Source organism: Lycorma delicatula, chromosome 9 (genome assembly GCF_047948215.1).
Source record: "Lycorma delicatula isolate Av1 chromosome 9, ASM4794821v1, whole genome shotgun sequence".
NCBI lineage: Eukaryota > Metazoa > Arthropoda > Insecta > Hemiptera > Fulgoridae > Lycorma > Lycorma delicatula.
Genome location: NC_134463.1, coordinates 132,059,934 through 132,082,931, shown reverse-complemented (window position 1 = coordinate 132,082,931; position 22,998 = coordinate 132,059,934). Strand labels below are relative to the sequence as shown.

Below are 22,998 nucleotides of genomic sequence, written 5' to 3'. Positions count from 1 at the left end.
CTGAAATTACTCGGTTTTCATCTTTTACGTTTGAAAATCAAATATAGAAATAGACTTAATGTGGAGCATATCTACATCTGAAATTACTCGGTTTTGATCCAGATATATGGGAAGTTGACCTCTGAAAAACAGCATAGTTATCACATTAGGTGAGTGTTGAATTCATAATATTAGGCCTATTTGTAATGATCGAATTTTTCAGAATATCTCCATTTATAACGAAACAGTATTGCATTGTCATAAATGACACATTTATTGTTGTAAAATTATAATTTATCACTACATTTGTATGATATGTAAACTATATTAAAAATCATTTTAGATTTCATGAGAGTCTGTAGTGAATTAACAGTGACTAAAGACATTCAGTGATGAATTAACTACAGAAGGTTCGTGACATCAGAAAGATTGGGAAACACTGTATTATTCAGTTATACACTTAAGGGTTTCTTGACTTTTTACTATGGGTGCCATTAATGACCACTAACTACAGTGAAGAAGGTGCTATTAATTAACTCTGCAAGGTCCTTTGGAAAATAGTGAGTCATCTAATATGAAATAATTGATCAGTGGATTAAGCAAATGAAAAATTCATCATAACAAATGTGTTTAACTATTGTGATCTTTCTTTAATACAAAACTCAGAAAAACATGATTTATTATGTTATAAATATTTTAGATATTTATCTATTATGAAATGGCATCTTCAAAAACATAACTGTGTGATCATTTCATATTTTTTTTACAAAAGATTCCTCATTGTGCATTCTTTACCTCTTAATAAATATATTTATCTGTGGTGGTGGTCGTTAATTAACTCAATAGGGGATCTTATTTTAATTAGACCTATGAAACTGAAGACTCTCGTTAGTTCTTTTCAGTTTCTCCTGCCACTTTTTATATGAAGTATGATAAAAACATAATGAGAATTTTAATTTTTATTAAAAAAAATTAACTTATTCTAATATATTAATACTATGGACTTCAAGTACTGCCCTAAAGTGTAAAACACTTGTACTAGTATTTCTTCCAATGCTGAAAACATTTATGGAAAGTATTTTTCAGTATAGCCTTAAGCTCACTTAACAATTTTTCTTTATTTCATTTTTGTGTCACAAATATTCCTTTTAATGTTCTCTTAATTAGTAAATACATGAAAACATTGCAGGGTGCCATGTGTGAAGAATACAGAGGCTGTGACATCAATATGGCAATATTTTTGGAAGAATAATCAGGAATTCAATTTGAAAATTTGCTGAACCGTTATTAGGTGCAAAGGATGTTTTCACACATTTGTGATCTTTTTTTTCAGATTGCCTCATGTAAATGGCATAAAACTGTTGAGTAATACTAGTCATACAATTGTATCAAAAGAATTCATAACGAAAGACGCCTTTGTAATTAAAAAAAAACAGAAAAGGAGAATCTTAACATTCGTTCAAACCTGGCATGATTTTCTTGGGTTCTGGGTTCTTCAGGAAGCTTACATCAGAAAGATTGGACCTTCATTTCATGTCATTACCATATACCACGTTTTTTTTTTTTTACACCTATTATGACACATTTGAGTAATTTTGAGTCATCAGAAATATCAGTTAACAATTGTTTTGCAATGTTTCTTTTGTTGAAAATTCAATAGTTTTTGGAACAAATTTTGCTGCAATTTGTTTCATGCATTTGAAAATGCTAGTCAGAACTGTTTCACACAGCCATAAGATATTCCAGACTCTTCAGCAGCTTCTTTAATGGTGATTCAACGATTATTGGTCACACTGTATTTTATTTTGTCTATGTTTTCATCGGTTGTTAATGGATTAGGTTGTCCAATTCTTTTGTACCCTTCATGGCCTTCTTGAAACCAAGAAGGCCATTCATAAACCATGTTTATACCATTGTTTGTAGCATTCATAAACCCTTGATGTCAATATAACATCCTTACTGAAAGATTTTACATTTTAATTATTTCACTGCACTTGATTCCATTTTTAACTCAAAATTTAATGCAAATCCTTTGTTCCAATATTTTCAAACAAAGTGGTCACTCATAATAAAATATGTCCTAATTAATTATCTACCAAATTTGAACTATATAATTAATATGGTGTACCTATTTCCTGTATAAATGGGATAAAACACCAACGCCCCTTTGTGAGTGTGGTGAAAATCAAACTATCAGACACATTACAGAAGTTTGCCCTAGGACAGCTTACGAAGGGAATCCTGAAGATTTCCTGATGGCGACTCCAGAATCGATAGCATATATTAGTTTGTTAAATCTTTGTTTATAAATTTTGACTGTAATTGGTGTTATGTTTTAGTGCCATACTCTAAATAAATTAATTAATTAATATGGTTGAAAATATTGACATACATATAGACCAATGATTCTCATTCTCAACCGTTATAGCTCCACAACACCCTAAAAAGTAAAAAAAAATATAATGCATATTTTGCAACCTTCTAGATTCTTGAAGCAAAATGGATAAATTTATGAAAAAATGAAATGAGCCATCTACATGCACTGAATCGATTGGTAAAAAGTCAAGATTGAACAACAAAATTTAAATTTTGGTTTTGCCTAATTAGATGGAAGCCGCAGTACATTGTTTGCTTTCAAGTCCTAATTAAAGCATGAAGTTATCAAAATTAATTTGACACTTGGAAACTAAATATCCAGATCATAAAAACAAACCCTTGAAATTCTTCAAAAGAAAATTACATACTTTTGAGAAATCAACAATCTTCTATTTGTAAATCAAGCCATACTGATAAAAGTACACTTGAATCTTCTTATTTCATAGCATTAAAAGTAGCTAAGATGTCCAAACCCCTTACAGTCACAGAAAACATGATATTGCCTGTTGCAATTGATATGGTCAGTGTTTTAATAGGTGTAGAAGAAACAAAAAATTGAAAAAAAGTTTCACTATCTAATGACATAGTATCAAGACAAATCAATGACATGGTTGCCAATGTTCGTGATCAGATAATTCAGCAAGTGAGTTCAGATGAATTTTTTAGTGTTCAGGTTGATGAATCAACAGTTGTGGGAAACGTTTCTCAGTTCTTATGTTTTGTGAGATATGAATGCAGTACGCACAGATCAATCATTATTTTTACATGGATTTGAATACTAGATCATGGATACCGGTGTTCTTTGGTGGTTGGGTTTCAATTAACCACATATCTCAGAAATGGTCGAACTGAGACTGTACAAGACTACACTCATACATATCCTCATTCATCCTCTGAAGTATTATCTGAAAGGTAATTGCCAGAGGCTAAACAGGAAAAAGAAAGGGACAGATCAATCAAAGAAAATATGTTGTTTTACAAATCAGTACCTAATCATGCAACAGGACAATGTCTTTTTGATGTTTTTTACGAAACTACTAGAACCTATAACGTAGATTGAACAAAATGTATTGCATCATGTAGTGATGGTGCAAAGGCAATAAGAGGAAAGAACAGTGGATTTCTGAAAAAATTACCAAGGGCGGAATGGACGCACTACTTCCTTCATACACATTCTCTTGCCACAAAATTATGTCAGAAAATCTCAAACTAATCTAATAGTTTGAGATTAATAAAGCTGTAAAAATGGTTAATTTTATTAAAAGTCTACCATTACAGAATAGGTTGTATGCTTAACTACACGATGAAATGGTAAAAAAAATTTCTTCATTTCCATGCAGAAGCAAATGGTTATCGGTTATCATGGGGGAAAGTGTTAACCCAGTTATTGGAATTGGAAGATGTATATATAATATCTTTCTAGGATAAATGAAGCCATTCCCAATGTTTTTACAGAATAATGAGTATATGTTGCTATCGAGTTACTTAGCTGATGAAATTTCTCATTTAAAGAACTTGACTGTGAATTTACAAGGACGTTTTAAAAACATTTTATTAATAACAGACAAAGTTCAAGCTTTCGTTAAGAAGCTTGATAACTGGATTATTCACTTTCAAAGCAAAAATTTTGATATGTTTTTACCCGCTTTCGATTATATTGTGAAAAAGTTTTGATGAAGAATACACTATTATTCACCACAGTTTGGAAAGCATGAAGATGCATTTGCGTGAGCTAAAACTTCAGTCGGGAGAATATTTCCTGGAATTAAAAATGATTTCTCAAAGAGACAGGTACTAAATTCATTTAGTGAAAATGTTATTGCATCTGCTATGTTACCAGTTAAAATTCTTGACCAGCTTATCAAAGTGTCTGCCGATAAAATGTTACAACTACAATTCACATGTGAAAATTTAGATATGTTTTGACTTGCTTGTCAAAGTGAACATGGAAATTTAGTCACAGAAGCATTGAAAATATTAATCCCTTTCACCATGTCTTATCTCATAATGAAAAGGGTTTTTTGCCTGTGGTTGCACTAAAAACTAAATATAGAAATTGCCTTTTATCACTTGAAAATGATTTTTTTGTTTTTTTAACATAAATCCACATATGGATAACTTTTAAATGAAAAACAAACGCAACCATTTCAACCTTACCTTCTCTTCATTAATGGTTGGCCGCCTTGTTCGCGGAAGGTCGACTACACTTCTACTCTCCATAAATTTTGCATACCGCATAATGATACTCTTGCTATCAGGTGCTGGTTCGCAATATTTTCTCCCAAAATTTTGCTGCACAGTAATCTGTGATTTAGACTCGTGATACCATAATATACATTGTGTTTTCTCCTGGATTGACACCATTTTATTAAAAATTGATCATAGTCCCCTCTACTCTGTCTCTACCTGCAACAAAGCAATACAAAAAATACTTGATAATTGTTTCTTTCTTTTGCCACAAACTGAACAGCTGTAACTGTAATAGTTCTTTTGTAATCACAGAAAGACTTTTTGGGCACTCTGTATATTAAGATGATCAATTTCCTACTAAAATAGAGGTTTTCTTTTCTTTCATTTTCCTGTTTAGCCTTCAGTAACTACCGTTTAGATAATTCTTCAGAGGATGAATGAGGATGATATGTATGAGTGTAAATGAAGTGTAATCTTGTACATTCTCAGTTCGACCATCCCTGAGATGTGTGGTTAATTGAAACCACCAAAGAACACTGGTATCCACGATCTAGTATTCAAATCCGTGTAAAAATAACTGACTTTACTAGGACTTGAACGCTGGAACTCTCGACTTCCAACAAATCAGCTGATTTGGGAAGACGCGTTCACCACTAGACCAACCGGATGGATTTACTAAAATAAAGCTGCACATTTACTATGTATTTAGTTTACATTGCAGGACATTGTTTTTGTTGTCCCGCAGCAGCACAGGAATTCTTGTTAATAAAACAAATGTTATGTTTTCATGTCACTTTTTACAATTTTGTTCTCAATACTTACCATAAAAAATTGTAGATTGTTTTAGTCAAAACACTGCAAATTTAAATATTTAAGGAAGATTTTATTAAAAGTTGTTAATATAAATTATTGCAAATTGAAATCTAGCTTCTCTTAAATGTTTTATAAATCATAATATTTGAATAAAACTTAACGGATTAATATAAACCATTGCTCTATTTTTTTCTTTTTTTTAAACCTAAAATTTTTGAAACAACAAACCAAAGTTTATAAATAAAATGTTTTTAATTAAAACATTAATATGTTTACTTCAAAACTATTATGAAGATCGTTGCAAGGGCAGCTAAGAATTTGTTTAACTATGTCGGTAAAATCTTTGGTTTACAAAATTTGATTCGATTTATAAATAGTTTATTGTATTAAATTATTTTCATCGCAAATTGTCAAAGCATGAACATAGCAAAAGTTTTTTTATTATAGAGGTTATCAGAAAATTTTTTTTTAAAATTACACTTTTTGTGTTTTACAAACAAATTTCAGTGATGTTTTCATTTTTATTACTTATTTGTACAGTTCGTTTATAGAAACATTATCTCTTAAATTAAAATCATGAACAAATTTTTATTTTTCAGCTGCTGTCCGAGTAACAGTCGATGGAGGCACAGATCATTGGTATTCGTTTCAAAAAAATCTTTCATTGGATACAGTTCTAGTTCAGAATGATCCGGATTTAGTTACAGGAGATTTTGATTCGATCAGTAAAGATGTACTTGATTCTTGTAACAATAATAGCAATGTTAAAGTTATCCCAACAATGAATCAAGATTATACAGACTTTCTAAAATCAATTGAAGAGGTTGTCAAAAATAAAGACAGTAACAAGGTATCTACTGATAATAATTATTATACTGCTGAAGAGTATAATTTTTTTACACTTAATAATGTACTTATACATTTAGTTGTATTTTTTGCCTGTTTTCTCTTGTATTAAATCCCCTTAATAGTTTTAGTTATTATTATTATCATCGGTTGTTAAATTTTGTTAGTCTCCGAATTTAGTTTGATATACTTTTTAATTTAGATTTTTGTTTGGATTTTTTCACTGTTCATTTGTAGTTTTTAATTTATGAGATTTTTATCATTTATTATTCTTATTCATTGATTATAAAATTTGTAAGTTTGCTCAAAATGTTTTTCATTTATTCATTTCATTACCCCATTTATTTTCATTAATTTACCTTATTAAATTATTATATTTACTTTTTTAATTTTTATAATTTAAAATATCACCATTATATTGTATGTAAATAATATTCTCGTGGTAGTAGACAGAGACCCGTGCCCAAATTTCTTGACAAATCTGTTTGATTTTGTTTTCAGAAAATGATTCAGTATCATGACCGATTCTTTGCAAAATTTCAATTGTATTCAGATAACTTAACTTTTTTTAAATGTTCATTTTTGCACATTTCTATCTGAAGTTGATTATCTTTATTTATAGCTCATCCATAGAGATATGTCGTATGCTAGGTTTCCATGGTGATTGGCAAGCAATAGCAAATGATGATCTTCTCTCATGGAGATCTTCTTATTGCACATAGATTTATGCATTCTTTTATTTAAATAGGATGCATTACAATAAATATTTTATTAAAACTAAATAGATAATTTTATGAGAGGGTTTTGACAGTAGTTTTATTTGCAAAAAAAGGAGACATTACTATTTAGCCGAGAATTGGGAATAGGTTGTCATCAAATCAGAATGCAGATTTCTGATTCACTAAAATTTGTTAATAAAATAAAATTCTTTTTCAAATTTAGAGTTAGAAGTAGTTTTAATGAGTTTGTTCTTAATTAAATAATTTGTTATCTTCGAGACCTAAAGTGGGTACAAATTTAACAAACCGATATATAACGTTTAATGTCGAGGGAAGTTTACTTTTTTGTTGATACAGCTTTATGTTTCAACACATTCATGACCTAGTATTTGAAAGTGCAGCGTGCTACAACCAAAGTAATCACCCTCACTGTTGTTGTCTTTAACAATTGAACTGTAAGTGGAATTAAATGCAGATCACCTTAGCTCAATTGCCTTCATTCTTGCATGTTTGACTTTTATAATTTCATGGCCGCTACATTAACTTTCTGTGAATGGCAAGTGTTTCACTCATCCATTTTAATGAAACTGATTGAGTTTCTTACTGCCTTACAGTTTTAGATTAGATGTCCTACAGAATTTCCTTATCAGCCTCAGATTTTCTTGTAATTGCCCTTCCTATTTTCCAACAAATACACCTGCATGAAAAGTGCAAGTAGAGTATAATATTTATTTATTGTATCAGTTAAGTTGCTAAATAAACCATAATTTATTTGAGTTGATAAATAGCTATGAAAAATAATAATAATTATTATTTACAGAAATTAAAATGATTACAAATAATGCAAATATTATATGTTTGTGCAAATATTATATGTTACATTTTTCTCAGTGTAATTATGTGACCTTACATATTGCACATATAATTTTGTATAGCATATGTGAATTTTGTTTTGGTAACTCACTGCTGCATGTAATACTGTAAACAATAAATAATGTATCATGCTGGCTAAGAAAATGTTAACTACATCAGTCAAATGCAACTTCTTGAGTGTGTAACATTTAGTGGTGCAACTATTTTCTTACTGATTTGTGATTTTATTTTTCCTTGTAAAGTTAGTGTATACACTACATTAATGTATGCATAAAGTATTTAAAGTTTTGTAATACGTGTTTATGAGGGTATTGCAGTGAACATTTTAATAAAAATGCCACGCAGTGACATTAACTGTTCAGACACCCTCTGCTACATTTGTGGTGAGGTAAGAATAAAGTCTCACAAAAAAAATATTACTCCACTGATTAAAAAATCATATGAACTATATTTTGGTTGTAAAGTAGGTGATCAGGACAGGTCTTGGGCTCCTCATATTTGCTGCAATTCATGTATTATTCTGTTGATTGGTTGTTTGAATGGATCTCATCAATGATATTTGCAATTCCAATGGTTTGGAGAGAAGCAAAGGATTGCTTTATGGACTGCTACTTTTGAATAATGAAAAGATCAGGGATCCCCCCCCCCCTAACAACAGCTAAGATTAGACATACCATTAAATATCCTGATATTCCCTCTGCTATAAGCCTCACAGTCCACAGCTTCCAATTCCAGTACTACCAAAAACATGGGAATTACATGGGAAGATGAAACTGTTGATGTTGAAGGTTATGTAGATTTATCAGATGAACAAACGAGAGACACCCAGACTTTTAAGAAAATTCAAATACTGAACCACGTTTAGTTAATCAGTCAGAATTAAATGATGTCGTTCATGATCTTAATTTATTCAAGTCCAAGAATCAAGCAGATAATTCTCCCATCATGACTGAAAGGATAGACTCTTTTAGAACAATATTAAAATAAGTGCTTTCCATAACAGGCTGTGTGAATTTGAACGTTTCTTCTTCCAGTGCAAGTACTTAGATTAGTGTAATTATGTGGACTTTTTAATAGAAGATTTTGGATTTATGCACCGTCCTGATGAATAGAGTCTTTTTATAGACTTCTCATTGTATAGTTTGAAAGCAGTCCTTCTTCATGTTGGAAATAATAAACAATTAATCCTTTTATCTTATGAAGGAATTTTATGAAAATTTGAAACTTTTATCGGATATGATTCAGTATAAGAAGCATTTGTTGAGACCTGAAAGTAATAGATCTGTTATTTACTTTACAACTTGGTATGCCAAATTTTGTTGCTTTTTGTATGATTGGGACAGCAAAGACAGGAAGAATCATTGTGTTATAAAAGAATAGCCAAAAGAGAAATGTTGACTTCAAGAGAGAAGAATGTTGTGAGTTCAGCACTAGTAAAACCTAAGAAAATTTGCCCTCTGCCACTATACATTAAAAAAAATGAAAAATTTTGTGAAAGCAATGGATCTGGATCATGATGGGACTGGATTCCACTTCCTAAAAAACAAGTTCCCTAATGTAAGTAATGCTAACGCTCCCTGGGAATCTGTTATAAAAGTTGTAAAGAACTTATATTTAAGCATCTCAAAAACTATATAACACTTGGATGTAATATGTCAATAATTCTCATCTGAATTTTTCTCTACCAATCTTGGAGCTGTGAGTGAGGAACATGGAAAATGCTTTCACTAGGAAATATCCACCATGGAAACATGCTTCAAAAAAATGGAACCCAAGACTCCTGGCTGGCTACCACAGAATCTCAAGATTTATGTACTCATAGCAAACTATATCAGAAAATTCAAAAGAAACATTATTGTAGGTATCTAGAAATAACATATGTAATATTGTTATACTACGTCACAATGCTTTTTTCTTTCTTCAACAAAATTGGTAATTATAAAAAACTATTCCCAATAGAAAGAAATTACTTACATATTTGAAATCAGCATCAGAAATATTTAAGATTCAGCTATTAACATTCTTATGATAAACAAACCCCGAAATGGTTTATTCCAGTATTATTTATTAAAGCCTGGGATTATATAAATGACTACAGTACAGCAGGTTCTTAGTGTTTATTTCTTTCCGACAGTAATAATATACTGAAATACATCATTTACAAAATCTTTTAGTCCACAGAACTCCAGAGAATCTTCCTGGAGATGATAATTGATACATTTTGTGTGGTAGAGGTTACCTGCACCAAAGTTAATATGTTATTCTGAAATGAGATTATGTATTGTGTTTGTTAATATAATTATAGTTATTACATTTAGTAATCGCTCATAGGTATTTTATTTTACTGTAATTTTAAACATATTGAATTGCAGTAATTGGCTGATTGTGTATCATATTTCATAATCAAACAAGAAATCATTCTGCTAACTCATATGTTTATATAATTATTCATTTAACATATTTATATCACATCAGGTATTTCTTGTCATTAGCTATTATAGCAATAAATTGTCATTTATGTAGCTTGATAAAGTGATAATTTTTATGAAAATGTACATTGTTATTTTATCCAAGTATAACTTGGTACTACATATGTATGTTTTTAAAGAGTGTATTATGAAGTTCTCCTGGAACTTTCATAACCTATTCTACTCGTGAAAATAATGGAAAATTTTCATACAAACATATGTCCTAAAATATTTTGTTTACGAGTTACGACTAGTGAAAGACTTCGCTTGGATTTCAGTGAAATGAGATCATACTGAAATTTTTAGGACATTATTTAAGGAGCAGAATTAGTGATTTCATATGGTGTTTGACCTGAAAAATCAAGTGAAATAGGTATCAGAACCATTTTGCAGTAGTTTTTGAGAAATCTGGGGTGAAAACCAATAGGCAAAAAAATCCTGTTTTTTATGTTTGATGTACAATAACTGTGTTAAACGAGTAATAAACATGTAAAACTTATAAATAAAATTTGTATAGAATTTAATTCTGAACAAAATTGTATAAGTTGAATAAAACATAGAAAAGTTGAAATTTTATTTAGAAACAGTACATTACTACATTTATCAGAAAAGTACATATTTAATGTAAACAAAAACCAAATTCTTTTTTAGTGAAGTGAAAAATTTGTAAAAACAAAATTTACTGTAAAAAAATGTTTAAAAAAACTTGAAATCACACACACAACAATTGTAAAATAAAAAATAAATAAATAAATAAATAAATAAAAATTACTTGATAATTTTTTACCAATGTCAGAAATGTAATAAATTATTTGAAAAGTTATTATTTCAAGGTTGGCAATTAAATAACAACAGCTGATCAACAATGTGCAATACTGTATTATTGTTTAAATCATTCTGTAAAGTACATTAAGTATATAGGGTACTGTGAACTGCACTGTCCTTAGGGAAGGTTTTCTGTGAAGTTTAATTTAAACGTGATTGGTTTGCCATTGAAATAATCCTGTACTTATTTACTACAGGAATACTTTGATATGGTATTCATTTTTGTTATGTGTAATAGTAATGCTTCAGCTGCTGTAGTAAAAAAGCGCGACTTTTCACAATTTTCGTGAAGCAGGATTACTACCTAGTAACATCTACAAACGATCTGTCCAACATGACGCTGTTATTAATGATATTATTATTGATGAAGTCCAGACGTCAGTACATGATGTTTTTCTAAGCAAATCAGAGTTTCACATTCAATGGTTTAAAGGACACTTAAACAAAACAAGTTTTATCCTTATCATAAACAGCCAGTTAAACATCACCCAGGAGATAGTCCGGTTAGCTCTGAGTTCTGCATCTGATGGAATACAAATTTATATCTCTACAAATTTGTTTACAGACGAAATTGGCTAGCAAATTTTATTATAATTTCACTGGAGATGGCATTAGCAACTTATGCAATGAGCATATAGGGGCAAAATTAAATCCTCATGAAACGGTGGAAGGCAATTTTCAACACCAATCTAGCATTAATTTATGATGTAGTCTTCTTCACAATCAGCTGTTTGGACCATTCATATTACCTGGCTGCTGAAATGCTAAGGTCTGCTTGCACTTTCTTAAAGAAAAATTGCCGCAGCTGCTTGAAGATGTTCTTCTAGCGCTGAGATGCAAAATATATTTCAAGCATGATGGCTCACCTTCCTCCTTCTCTTCTGCTGATTCCACTCACCTAAATCATCATTTCCCTGAAAAATGGATCGGTTGTGAAGGTTTAAATTCCTGGCCACCAAATTCGCCTGTTCTTACACCTTTAAATTTTTGCATCTAGGGATGGATAAAAGATATTATATACAAAACAATACATTCTCATGTGAAATTAATTATCCACTTTATGGATGTGGCTGAGCAACAAAAGCAGCACAGAAGCGTACCAAGAAATGTGTTGAAAATGTTTGGCTCATTTTTGAACATATATTATAAACTGGTACATATAATGCACTGTGGTCTAATGTGCTGTTTCTAAATAAAATTCAAATTTTTCTAACTGTACTTTGTATTATTCAACTTATCTTTCTCCATTTTTCAAAATTCGATTCTCTACAAGTTTTGTTTAAAAGTTTTTTGTATTTATTACCCATTTAACATAGTTATTATAAGTCAAACATAAAACACAGGATTTTTTATCCCAGTTATTGGTTTTCACCCCAGATTTCTAAAAAAAATACTACAGATACCATTATGAGACCTATATTATTCCATTTTTCAGATCAAAAACTAAAGAAATCATTAATTCTGTTGCTTAACTAACATTCTAAAAATTTCAGTACAACCTCATTTCACCGAGATAGCTGAAATCTGAGTGAAATTTTTCACTACCCATAACACTCGCACACAAAGCAATTTAGGACATATGTTTGTATGTACTTTTTCCACGATTTTCACAAGTAGAATAGATTATGAAAGTCCTGGTAGAACTTCATGGTTCACTCTACATATATATATAAAACGGGAAGTAAGAGGATAGTGTTATGTATAAGGTGTTTAAGCAAACACTATTGGAGTGTGTTTGTGTTTTCATTTGTGCTGGAAAAATATTTTTGTTAGTTTTTATTATTCATCGATCATGATCATATTATTCCATGTATCACATAGTAGGAAATTAGTGGAAAAGGCAAATAAAGTTGTAAATAATAGCAGAAATTCAGATGATTTGTCAGACAACTTTTTTGGTAGTGAAAAATTTGAAAATGGAATTATACATTCTTATCATAAAATACAATTTCATCAGATGAAGAAATCTCAGAAAATTAACTTATATATCAAGTTAATCGAAGGAAAAAAAATTTCTGCACCCAAAAGTCAATAAATAAATAAATTTCTCGGGAAGCTAGAACGATGTTATTAATAAACTACATACAAAATAATAATAGAATAAATGTGCAGGTCAGTGATTACAGATATATTAAGCTGCGTAATGACTATAAAATTATGACAATATTTTTATTTGTAAAGCTTAGTGTTTAATTTTTTGTGTAATTAATAAATTATTAAAGTAAGGGTGGTGTTTAATAAACAAACCACAGTATTCATAAAATCCTGTCCCATTGAACAAATATTGCTACAGACATATGTTACAAAAATCCCTGTTGTTTACAACATGTAGAAATAGAGCATAGTTTTCAACTTCATATAGGTTTTTTTACTACAGCTAAACAAAACTGAATGTGAGCAACTAAGAAGGACTATGGGAGCCTGCTCCACAATACACAAAGCTGGTTATGAAATTCAGATAATTCCTGTTTGTAATCACCCAAAAAGTTGCTGTCAGTCATCAACATGTCAAACACATTCCTTATAGAAATAAGTTGTCCTTTATATAAAGGGTTGTGTGCATATTTAATTAAGATAAATATATAGGTTATACATGATATAAGTTGTATCAGAGATGGGTGGTTGAACTACTCTATAGATAACAAAAGTAATTATTTCAGAATTTTCCCTGAAGAATGATGGAAGATCTCTTGATCAGAGTAGAATCACAAAAAAAATATGTAAATTTAAAAAATGTGATTATACATCATATTAATATGAAATAATAATTCAGATGTGTGCAGATATTAGATAAATAAAAATTATTATATAAATTTAAAAATTATCATTATAAAATCGATAAGTTATTAATTGAAAAATAGTTGAATATATAAGTGCATGTTAAATAAGAATGGAAAAAATCTATTTTATTTAATTAATACTAAAAGCTTAACAACAAAGGAATATTGATTTAGTAAAAGGAACAATTTTAGATAATTTTTTGGTTTTTTTTCTTATTATTCCTGATCTTGTACAGCGGTAAGCCAGAGAATGCTCCAAAGACCAGGTATGGTGCATATGGGAAATAAAATATCCATGATGAATAAATATCAGAAGCTGCAGCCTTGTAGTCAGTCAGATGTTGGTTTGTCAAAAGGAAAAATGACCTTCCTGGTCCTTTAAGTGTGGCGGTTGGGTGAAACTGCAACTCTTCAATGCGGAAACTTTAATAGTCAAAGATCCTAACGGGTAGCCTTATTTATTTAACTGTCTGTCTTTCCTTTATCAGATGCAGGCTAGATTAACAGTTAAGAAGAAATAAATGTAAAAACTTTAAAAGGGAAGTCTTTGAGAAGCTCAAGAGTTTTAAAATAAGGATTACAGTAACAGCACTCTCAGAAAGAAACAAAAAAAAAGGCAGTGGATGTAGGTAGTATTCATAGTTATGAAAAAGGAGTTAGATTAATTATAATTAAATCCTGAAAGATGAGTTGCAAGAATCTATCGATAAAGCAATTATTCAAGTCAGAGAAGATTAAATTGAAATATTTATGAAAACTGGATTAAAGTTCTATAAGATATAGCGATTCAAAAGAGATTTTAAATCAAGGGAAGTTACTACGTTGGTGTCCCAGTATAGTTATAAGGAAGTGGTTGGGAATAACGGTGAGTGAATGAAAGCAGAATGCAAGTTTTGGAATTTTGCTGTAACTTTTCTCCCGAGTGCTGATTGAAATTTATCAACAAAAACCAAATATACTAATATATTTGGTTTTGATTAACAAGCATTCAGAGATCAATTATTAATTATATAGTTATTAGACAGCGGTTGATCTTGAAACTATATCGTAAGCAACTACAGAGGGATGCCATACATGACATCATTTTCTGTTGAAAGTTACAACTGAAAATTGTAGAGCTGAAGTCAGTCGCATAAAGTTTTGAATCCACAGTTTAAACTAGAAAGCTTTGAGATAATTTTGTTGGTTTTCTATTTAAAAAACGTAACCACAGAACCGGGAGAAAAATACTGCTGCAAGTAAATTTAAGATGTGAACAAGTGCGGTGCAATGGAAAATCTGAAAACAAAACATTTTTTTAAGATTAGCATAAGAAGCCTTATGCTAAATAAATGTGGTAGAAAATTTAACCACTGAGAAGGTACAGTATCACAAATGATTGAATACAAAAGATCAAGAGGATAGAAAGAAATACACTAGATATACTTAAGTAGTAAAAAAAAATTTTTTACACTCATCCTGATTATTAACTATTGTCTTGTGGACATGTGAAACTAAAAAATTTGAGTGATCAGTAGTAGATTAGCAAGAGGTTTGATTGTAGAATTTTAGTGAAATGAAAAAATATTACCTGGCAAAATCAAAAGCTACCATACGCAGATTTGGTCTAGGAAATAAACAATATTTGGTTGAAGAAAATATTAGAGTAAGAATTGCAAAAAAAATATTAAGAATTTGAGGAACAACTGTACTTCTTGGAGATTTGCTAATTACACAAGCCTCTGATGATTGTGTTTTTTAGTTTTTGATATTTGATTCTGATGTATTTTTAGTGCTGAATCCGAAAATAACCTTTCTTCCCATCGCATCAGAATTTTTCACAAATTTCAAAGTTTGTAAAAAGTTGAATAATTGTGAAAATGTGATACAGTAAAATGGATATAAAGCCTTTTTTTATAAATATAATCTATTCATTTTTTTAGCTTATACTATGCATTCTTTTAGCTAAACAGTTGAGTGGTCTGAAGAGAAGAGTGGGATCATTGATCTCATGAAAATTGTCATGAAATATGCCTAATCGCAATTATAATGCATTGTTAAATTAATTTTTATGATATGTCATGCCTTTGGAAACCACTCCCCCCTCTTAACCAACCCTTAATGACAAAGTATGTAAAATACTTACAGTTTTATTCCATGTGTCAAAGTTTCTTTGAACAGCTTATACTCTGCTTTGCACTTTTCCTCGTATGTTCTCTATAGTGTTCATCCAAAACAAACTACCATCATCGTAGTAGTCCATTTTTCTTGATATCTCCTTTCTGTTTCTTTCATGCCTTGATCAAATTTAATAACCATCTCTTCACTAATGGCATCCAAATTTTAAGGAAAATAGTCCACATGTGAATTTAGGAAGTGAACCTTCAAGCTCATGGAACAGCCTAAATTTTTGTACTTGCAGCATGTTCTCAATGATTGATTTGAATTTGGGATCCTTCTTATCGCCCAGAAACTTCATTACCACTTCTTTATAGGTTCCCCATGCTTCTTTTTCTGCAACTTCCATTTGTCTCTCAAAATTAACATCTTTGAGAAGTTTTCTAATGTCAGAACCAGTAAAGACACCCTCTTTTAGTTTGGTGGTTGATAAGACTGGAAATTTGCCACAGATGTATTTAAAACATATACCTTCTTTTGGTAAGGCTTTGACAAAATTGCTTCTTCGTATGCAGAGGTGGAAGGAGAACTTTATTCAGATCTATGACAGCTTTTCGGAGCACATTTTTGGTTTCAGGTTCTAATGAAGCTCTTTTCAGCCAATCTTTCCTTATCTAATGATTTATCTGTCTCTGCTATCCCAATCATGCAAAAAACAAGGAAACTTTGTTTACCCTCCTTGCTGTCCTAGGAGCATTGATAATATTTTGAGATCACCACATGTAATCCACTTGTGATTGTCATTTTTAATTTTATCAAGAATGAATTCCAAATTATCATAATCCTCTTTTAAATGGACAGAATGTCTGACAGGTATTGACAGATACATATTCCCATTGTGAGGAAGAATAATTGAAGCTTCTATTGGACGAATCTACTAACAGTCTCTGAACAGTACTTTTGTACAAAATGTTAAATAGATTCAAAAGTTGACATACATCAGTGCAGAAGACTAATTCTCCTTCCTAAAAATATGGAAGAAAATCCTTTTGTCTGAATCTGAACCAGGAAAATGAGGTGCCAGCTGCTAGCAAGTTCTTTTCTTTAAGCCTCAAACCAAGCAATTCTGAATTTTCTTTAGTCAGAAGTAAGTCTCAAATCGAATCATTTAGTTCAGACTTTGAATAAAGCTCTGGTGCACAGCTACCTCTGGGTTCATACTCCTTGATGTTATATCATTTGCAACTGTCTATTTCAGGTAAATTTTCTGGTAGAATTGGCACTGGTACATCTGGACCATGAGGAACCGGGCGTACAGCAAATGGCATATTTGGATAGACGATTCATTTAGAATAAAGAGCAACATAATTGGTTTAGATTGGAAAGTTCTGTATGATGATTATGTTTTACCTTGAAACAATTATGATGAAGGAGATTTGATATTAGACTTCTTTTTATTTAGTTTTTGTTGACTTAGTACAGACTTATGTCAGTAGAACTTTGGCTAGCAGTGAAAAGAAATCAGATTAATTCATTTCAGTTATTAAACTGCAATGATAATGATTATATTAGAAGTTAATTGAAGATCAATTAGATGTATTCCTGGTTACTAAAGGCTTGGAATAATAATGTAATTTGTCATCCACTCTTTTCAAAATTTTTATGGAAGGTTAGGAGGTTAAACTACACAACAATCGGTATCTGTACTTTAACCCACCGGGTTGGTCTAGTGGTGAACGCATCATCCCAAATCAGCCGATTTGGAAAAAATCGGCTGAGAGTTGCAGCGTTCAAGTCCTATAAAAGACAGTTATTTTTACACCGATTTTAATACTAGATCGTAGATGCCGGTGTTCTTTGGTGGTTGAGTTTCAATTAACCACACATCTCAGGAATGGTCGAACTGAGAATGTACAAGACTACACTTCATTTACACTCATACATATCATCGTCATTCATCCTCTTAAGTATTATCTGAACGGTAGTTACCGGAGGCTAAACAGGAAAAAGAAAAAAAAAGGTATCTGTAGTTCGACAGAAGGGTTGATAATTTTAACAGAGGAAGGATTCATTAAGTTTTGTAACTAGTAAAAATTCAATGAAATCTCCCTAATATGGAATTTTCAATAATTCCTTCTCCTTAAACAGTAGGAAATTCATTAAGTAATTTTTGTGTAGGAAATTTTTTAGTGTTAAATAAGTAAGAATTTTAGTATAATGCTGAAAACTTATTTTTTAATTATAAGGGTTATTTTTTCAAGGTCCGATCGGTCACGAAATTAAAACCACAGTGAAAATAAAAAAAAATTTATTTGTAACAAGTACTTACATAGTTACGCTATTTCTCTACATAGTTGCCACTCCGATTTAGACATTTGTCGTAGCGTGGTACCAACTTTCCAATACCCTCGTCATAGAACGGAGCCGCCTGTGTTTTCAGCTGTGTTTCTACGCTGGTCTGCAGGTCGATGTCTGTGCCAAAATGTTGTCCTCCTAGCCAGCGTTTCATGTGAGCAAAGAGGTGAAAATCGGATGGAGCCAAGTCCGGGCTATGTGGTGGGTGATCAAACACTTCCCAACGAAAACGCTGCAGGAGCTTCTTTGTTACAGCCGCAGTGTGCGGCCGAGCATTGTCATGGAGAAAGACAACGCCTGATGACAACATTCCTCTCCGCTTATTCTGAATTGCCCTTCGTAGATGTTGAAGAGTCACGCAGTATGCGGCTGCAGTGATGGTCGTGCCACGTTCCATGAATTCCACCAAGTGAACTCCATTCCGGTCCCAGAACACAGTAGCCATACACTTTCTGTTGGAGAAGGTTCTCTTGAACTTCTTTGGTTTACTGGGAGAATGAGAATGCATCCGCTATTTTGATTGTTCTTTTGTTTCTTCAGTTTCGAAATGGACCCGTGTCTCGACCCCTGTGACAATTTTGTTCAAAAAATCTTCTCCTTCATTGTGGTAGCGCTGGAGAAACGTTAGGGAGGCGTCCATTCTCATTGTTTTGTGGTGGTCGGACAGCATCTTGGGAACCCATCTCGCACACAGTTTGCGGTACTGAAGTCTCTCACTCACTACGGTGTAGAGAGGTGACCTTGAAATTTCAGGAAACGAATCACTCAATACAGAAATTGTGAACGGACGATTTTCTCGAATCGCCTCATCCACTCGCTCAACAAGATCATCGGTTGACACTCGTTTCCTTCCCTGAACGCCTGCATCATGAACATCTGCACGTCCTGCTTTAAAGTTCCTGCACCATTGTCGCACTTTGCTGTCACTCATTGAAGTTTCACCGTACACATTACTTATTCGTCGATGAATTTCAGCCGCATTACACTCCTCAGACAGAAGAAATCGAATTACCGCACGCACTTTACACTTGGCGGCAGATTCTATTATTGTAGACATGTTTACGTGCTAGCTGCGTGTTCAGGACTTAACGAAGTGACGCGGCGTGATTGAAGGCCATACTAGAGACGCTGTGCAACCCATATGCGCAAAGGTTCATTAGATTTTTGCACGAGTTTTTATTTCGCGACCGATCGGACCTTGAAAAAAATAACCCTCGTATTATGCACTCTCATCTATAGTCAGTATGAATGAACAAACTCTTTAAAAAAATAATAAAAGAATATAGTTTTAAAAGTACTGTGTGTAAACTGAAAAAATAGTTGAAAGGGAATAAAAACTCTGCTTCATACTTGATATATGTTACGTAATAGAAAGCAAGAGATTGACCTGAAAAGCTTGTAAGGTAAAAAGTACACTGGTGCTTTTGAAACTGACATATTAAAAATTTACAAGAATTGTTGAGTGCTGATGTTAGCTACCAGAATTTAACAATAGAAGATATTGTCAGTGAAATGAAATTGAGAAAGAAGTTGCAGATACAGTGATAATGAAAATAGTGCATCAGTGAAACAATGTGTAGGAAAGTCTCAAAACAACCTTTAACTTTATTAACATTGATGCAGATTTAGAAAAATAAAATAAAATAAATAAATTTTTTGAGTTCCATTTCCTCATTACCATTTCTAGAGAGCAGTTGAATAACAGTGAGAGCCCATCACCTGGGCACAGTCCTCTTTTAATCTCAAATGGTTGCAAGAGTTCACCTCTGAATTTTACCTTTGACTTAGTGTTTGTGAGGGTCAGTTTTATTATGTTTATTAATTTTGTATATAGTCTAAGATGTCTTAGAGTTTAATCTACAATTATCACTATGTTTATTTTTTCCCTGTTATAATCCATTATTAGCTTGAGACACATGATCTGGTCTGGACAGCTTCTCCAGGTTCTGAAACCTTCCTGGTATTCTAATCCTTTCTCGAATTGTGAACTGATCCTGTTGAGGATAATTCTTGAAAGAATTTTGTATGTTTTGTCTAGGAGTAAGATTCCCCTGTAATTGTTAGGGTCTGTTTTGACCCCTTTTTTGTATAGCAGATGGATAAGGGCTGTTGTTCAGTGTTCTGGTAGTTCTTTGATCCAAATGTTGACAAGCTATTGATGAAGGGCAAATTTGCCGATCTTCCTGCATGTTTCCATATCTCTACTAAAGTCTGATCTTCTCCCACTGCTTTATAATTTTTCATCTCATCCAGTGCTTGACAGACTTCCTTTAATGTGGAAGATTGATGTTTTTTGGTGGTTTTGGTGTTGAAGTTTAGGAGTTCTATGTTCTTCATAATTTAGGAGTTTATTGAAATATTTAGCTAGGATTTACATATTGCCTTTATTAACCATTTTCATTCTTTATTAGAAGGGTTGGGGATTCATTTTTTTGGAGGTTATTTTTTAAGATTTTCTAGTAGCCTCCTGACTGTGTTTTATTGAATGTTCTTCTATTGACTTCAGTGTATCTTTATGGTATTGCCTTTTTATTCTCCTTAGGGTTTAGGTGGTTTCTTTTCTTTGTTTTACTACATTTTGGAAGGATGTTTCTGATTTTTGGGATTCGTCAAATAGCATGTCTTTTTTCCACTGTTTCATTACATTTGCTATTCCACCATTGACGTTTTTACAGGATTTTATTGGGGCTAATTCTTCTGTCATTTGTTTAAGATTCTTCACTAGATCTTTGAGTTTATCTGTGATTGTTTTTTTTCAGTTGCTTTTTGGTAATTCTCATTCTTGATTAGTTAGGTAGGGTCCATTTTTCTTTTAGTTTTTGGGGCTTGGTTTTGTTGCTTTCTGTGGGGAGTAAATTTAATTTTTAATACTTAGTGATCTGAGCTTGTGTCTATTCCTCAGAGGATTTTTTACACTGTGACTCTCGTTGTGGTGGTGTTTGTCCATGAAGACATGGTCTAGTTGCCATTCTCCTTCAGCGTAGTTGGAATGTTTCCTGGTTCTGAGGTTTCACCTTGAGAAAAAGTGGATTTCAAAATTAGGTTGTGATTTTTGCAGAGATTGACAAGTCTCTGCCTGTTTTTGTTTATTTTCTTTTGGGCGGGCCATTTTCTGATGATGTCATGGTATCTTCTTTCTCTGCGTAGTTGAGCATTGAAGTCTCTGATTATTGGTTAACATAGTTTTTGTGGATGTTATTTGTAGTGAGGTCGAGTAGATCTCAGAACATTTCTGTTTCTTCACGGTCTTTTGGAGAGTTATTTTTATTATCAGTGGGTGCATGGATGTTTATTATAGTGCAGATTTTATTAGATGCTTTCTAGGTGAGTGTTGAGATTCGTGGAGATTGTGAATTGAATTCTTGTATACTCCTATTATTATTATTATTATTATTATTATTATTATTAGATAATTTTTATTTTAAATAAATTTTATCATTTGTTTAAACCATTTGCTATCTTCTAAATTTAATTGTTATATTGTTATTATTATTGTTTTCTATTATGTGGATTTTTTCAAGAGATTGCTATTACTATTTATTTCTAATATTTCCATGTCTTGCAAATTAATGATATGCCATCTCTATGCTTTTTTTGTGTTGATTACATAATTAGATTTTTATTTACCATGTTTAAACACCTGTAAATGTGTTTTGAATCTTTTTTCACTTGTTCTGCCTATATAACATTGGTTAGAATTATCACTACCGCAATTATCTTGCATACATCTGATTTATTGTCAATATTTTTTTTAATTATATTATTTTTTTTATTATTGGTTTTGGAAGCTTTTTTACAGAAATTAGAAAAAGGTTTTTGTAAAAAATTTAATTGTTATTATTATACATTATGGATAGAAAATTTTTCTTATGATTTTTTGAAAAAGTAGTCTGTTTTATTGTTAAATTTGTAAATTAATTTGTTTATTAAATTATTAGTTATTTTTATAATATATCCATTACTGATAGTGTTTATATGTATTTTATTAAATTTAATTCTTTTTTTAATATTGTATCGTATTTTAATGCTCTGTTAATCATAGCATCAATAATTGTAATAAATCTTATATAGGCATGTTATAGGTAACCTATACAGACAATTTTATATTGGTGTGACCAGCAGAACATTTGAAAAAAGATTCAAAGAATATTTACAGGTGTTTAAATGTGGTAAACAAAAATATAATTATACAATCTATATAAAAAAAATAATAATAAGCATAGATTTATCAATTTAAAATACATGGAAATATACAAAATAAATAGTAATAAACTTAAAGCAAAGTAGCTAGGATTGAAAAAATCCACATAATGAAAAATAATAATATAAATTAACAATTAAATTTTGAAGATAACGAATGGTTTAAACAAATTATAAAATCTATTTAATATAAAAATTATGCAATAATAATAGCAGTATAAAATTTTTATCAATCTTTCATTTTCATCATTTAAAATTATCATTTATTTATTGACCTGAATATAAAATGTACTTCTTTTCTATTTTAATTTGTAACATAAAAAGATTTTTATTTGATATATCTGATGAAGTAGTAATCACCACGAAAGTGCTCATGTAAAAAACAAAAAATATTAAAAGCAGTAAGTGATACAGTTTTTATTACTAGTAAGTGTTATAATTTTTATTATCAATAATAATTTGTTATTATACTGCTAT

The 22,998-nt window shown here is 31.0% G+C and overlaps 1 protein-coding gene across 6 annotated transcripts in view; it reads left to right on the top strand.

The window, feature by feature from the left end:
• Nucleotides 1–22,998, top strand: part of LOC142329805 (thiamine pyrophosphokinase 1-like) — a 70,507-nt gene that overhangs the window by 23,377 nt on the left and 24,132 nt on the right. For all 6 annotated transcript variants that reach the window (XM_075374627.1, XM_075374628.1, XM_075374629.1 and 3 more), the window contains one exon: nt 5,958–6,208. In XM_075374627.1, the coding sequence (XP_075230742.1) occupies nt 5,958–6,208 (251 nt within the window). The remainder of the gene's footprint in view (nt 1–5,957; nt 6,209–22,998) is intronic.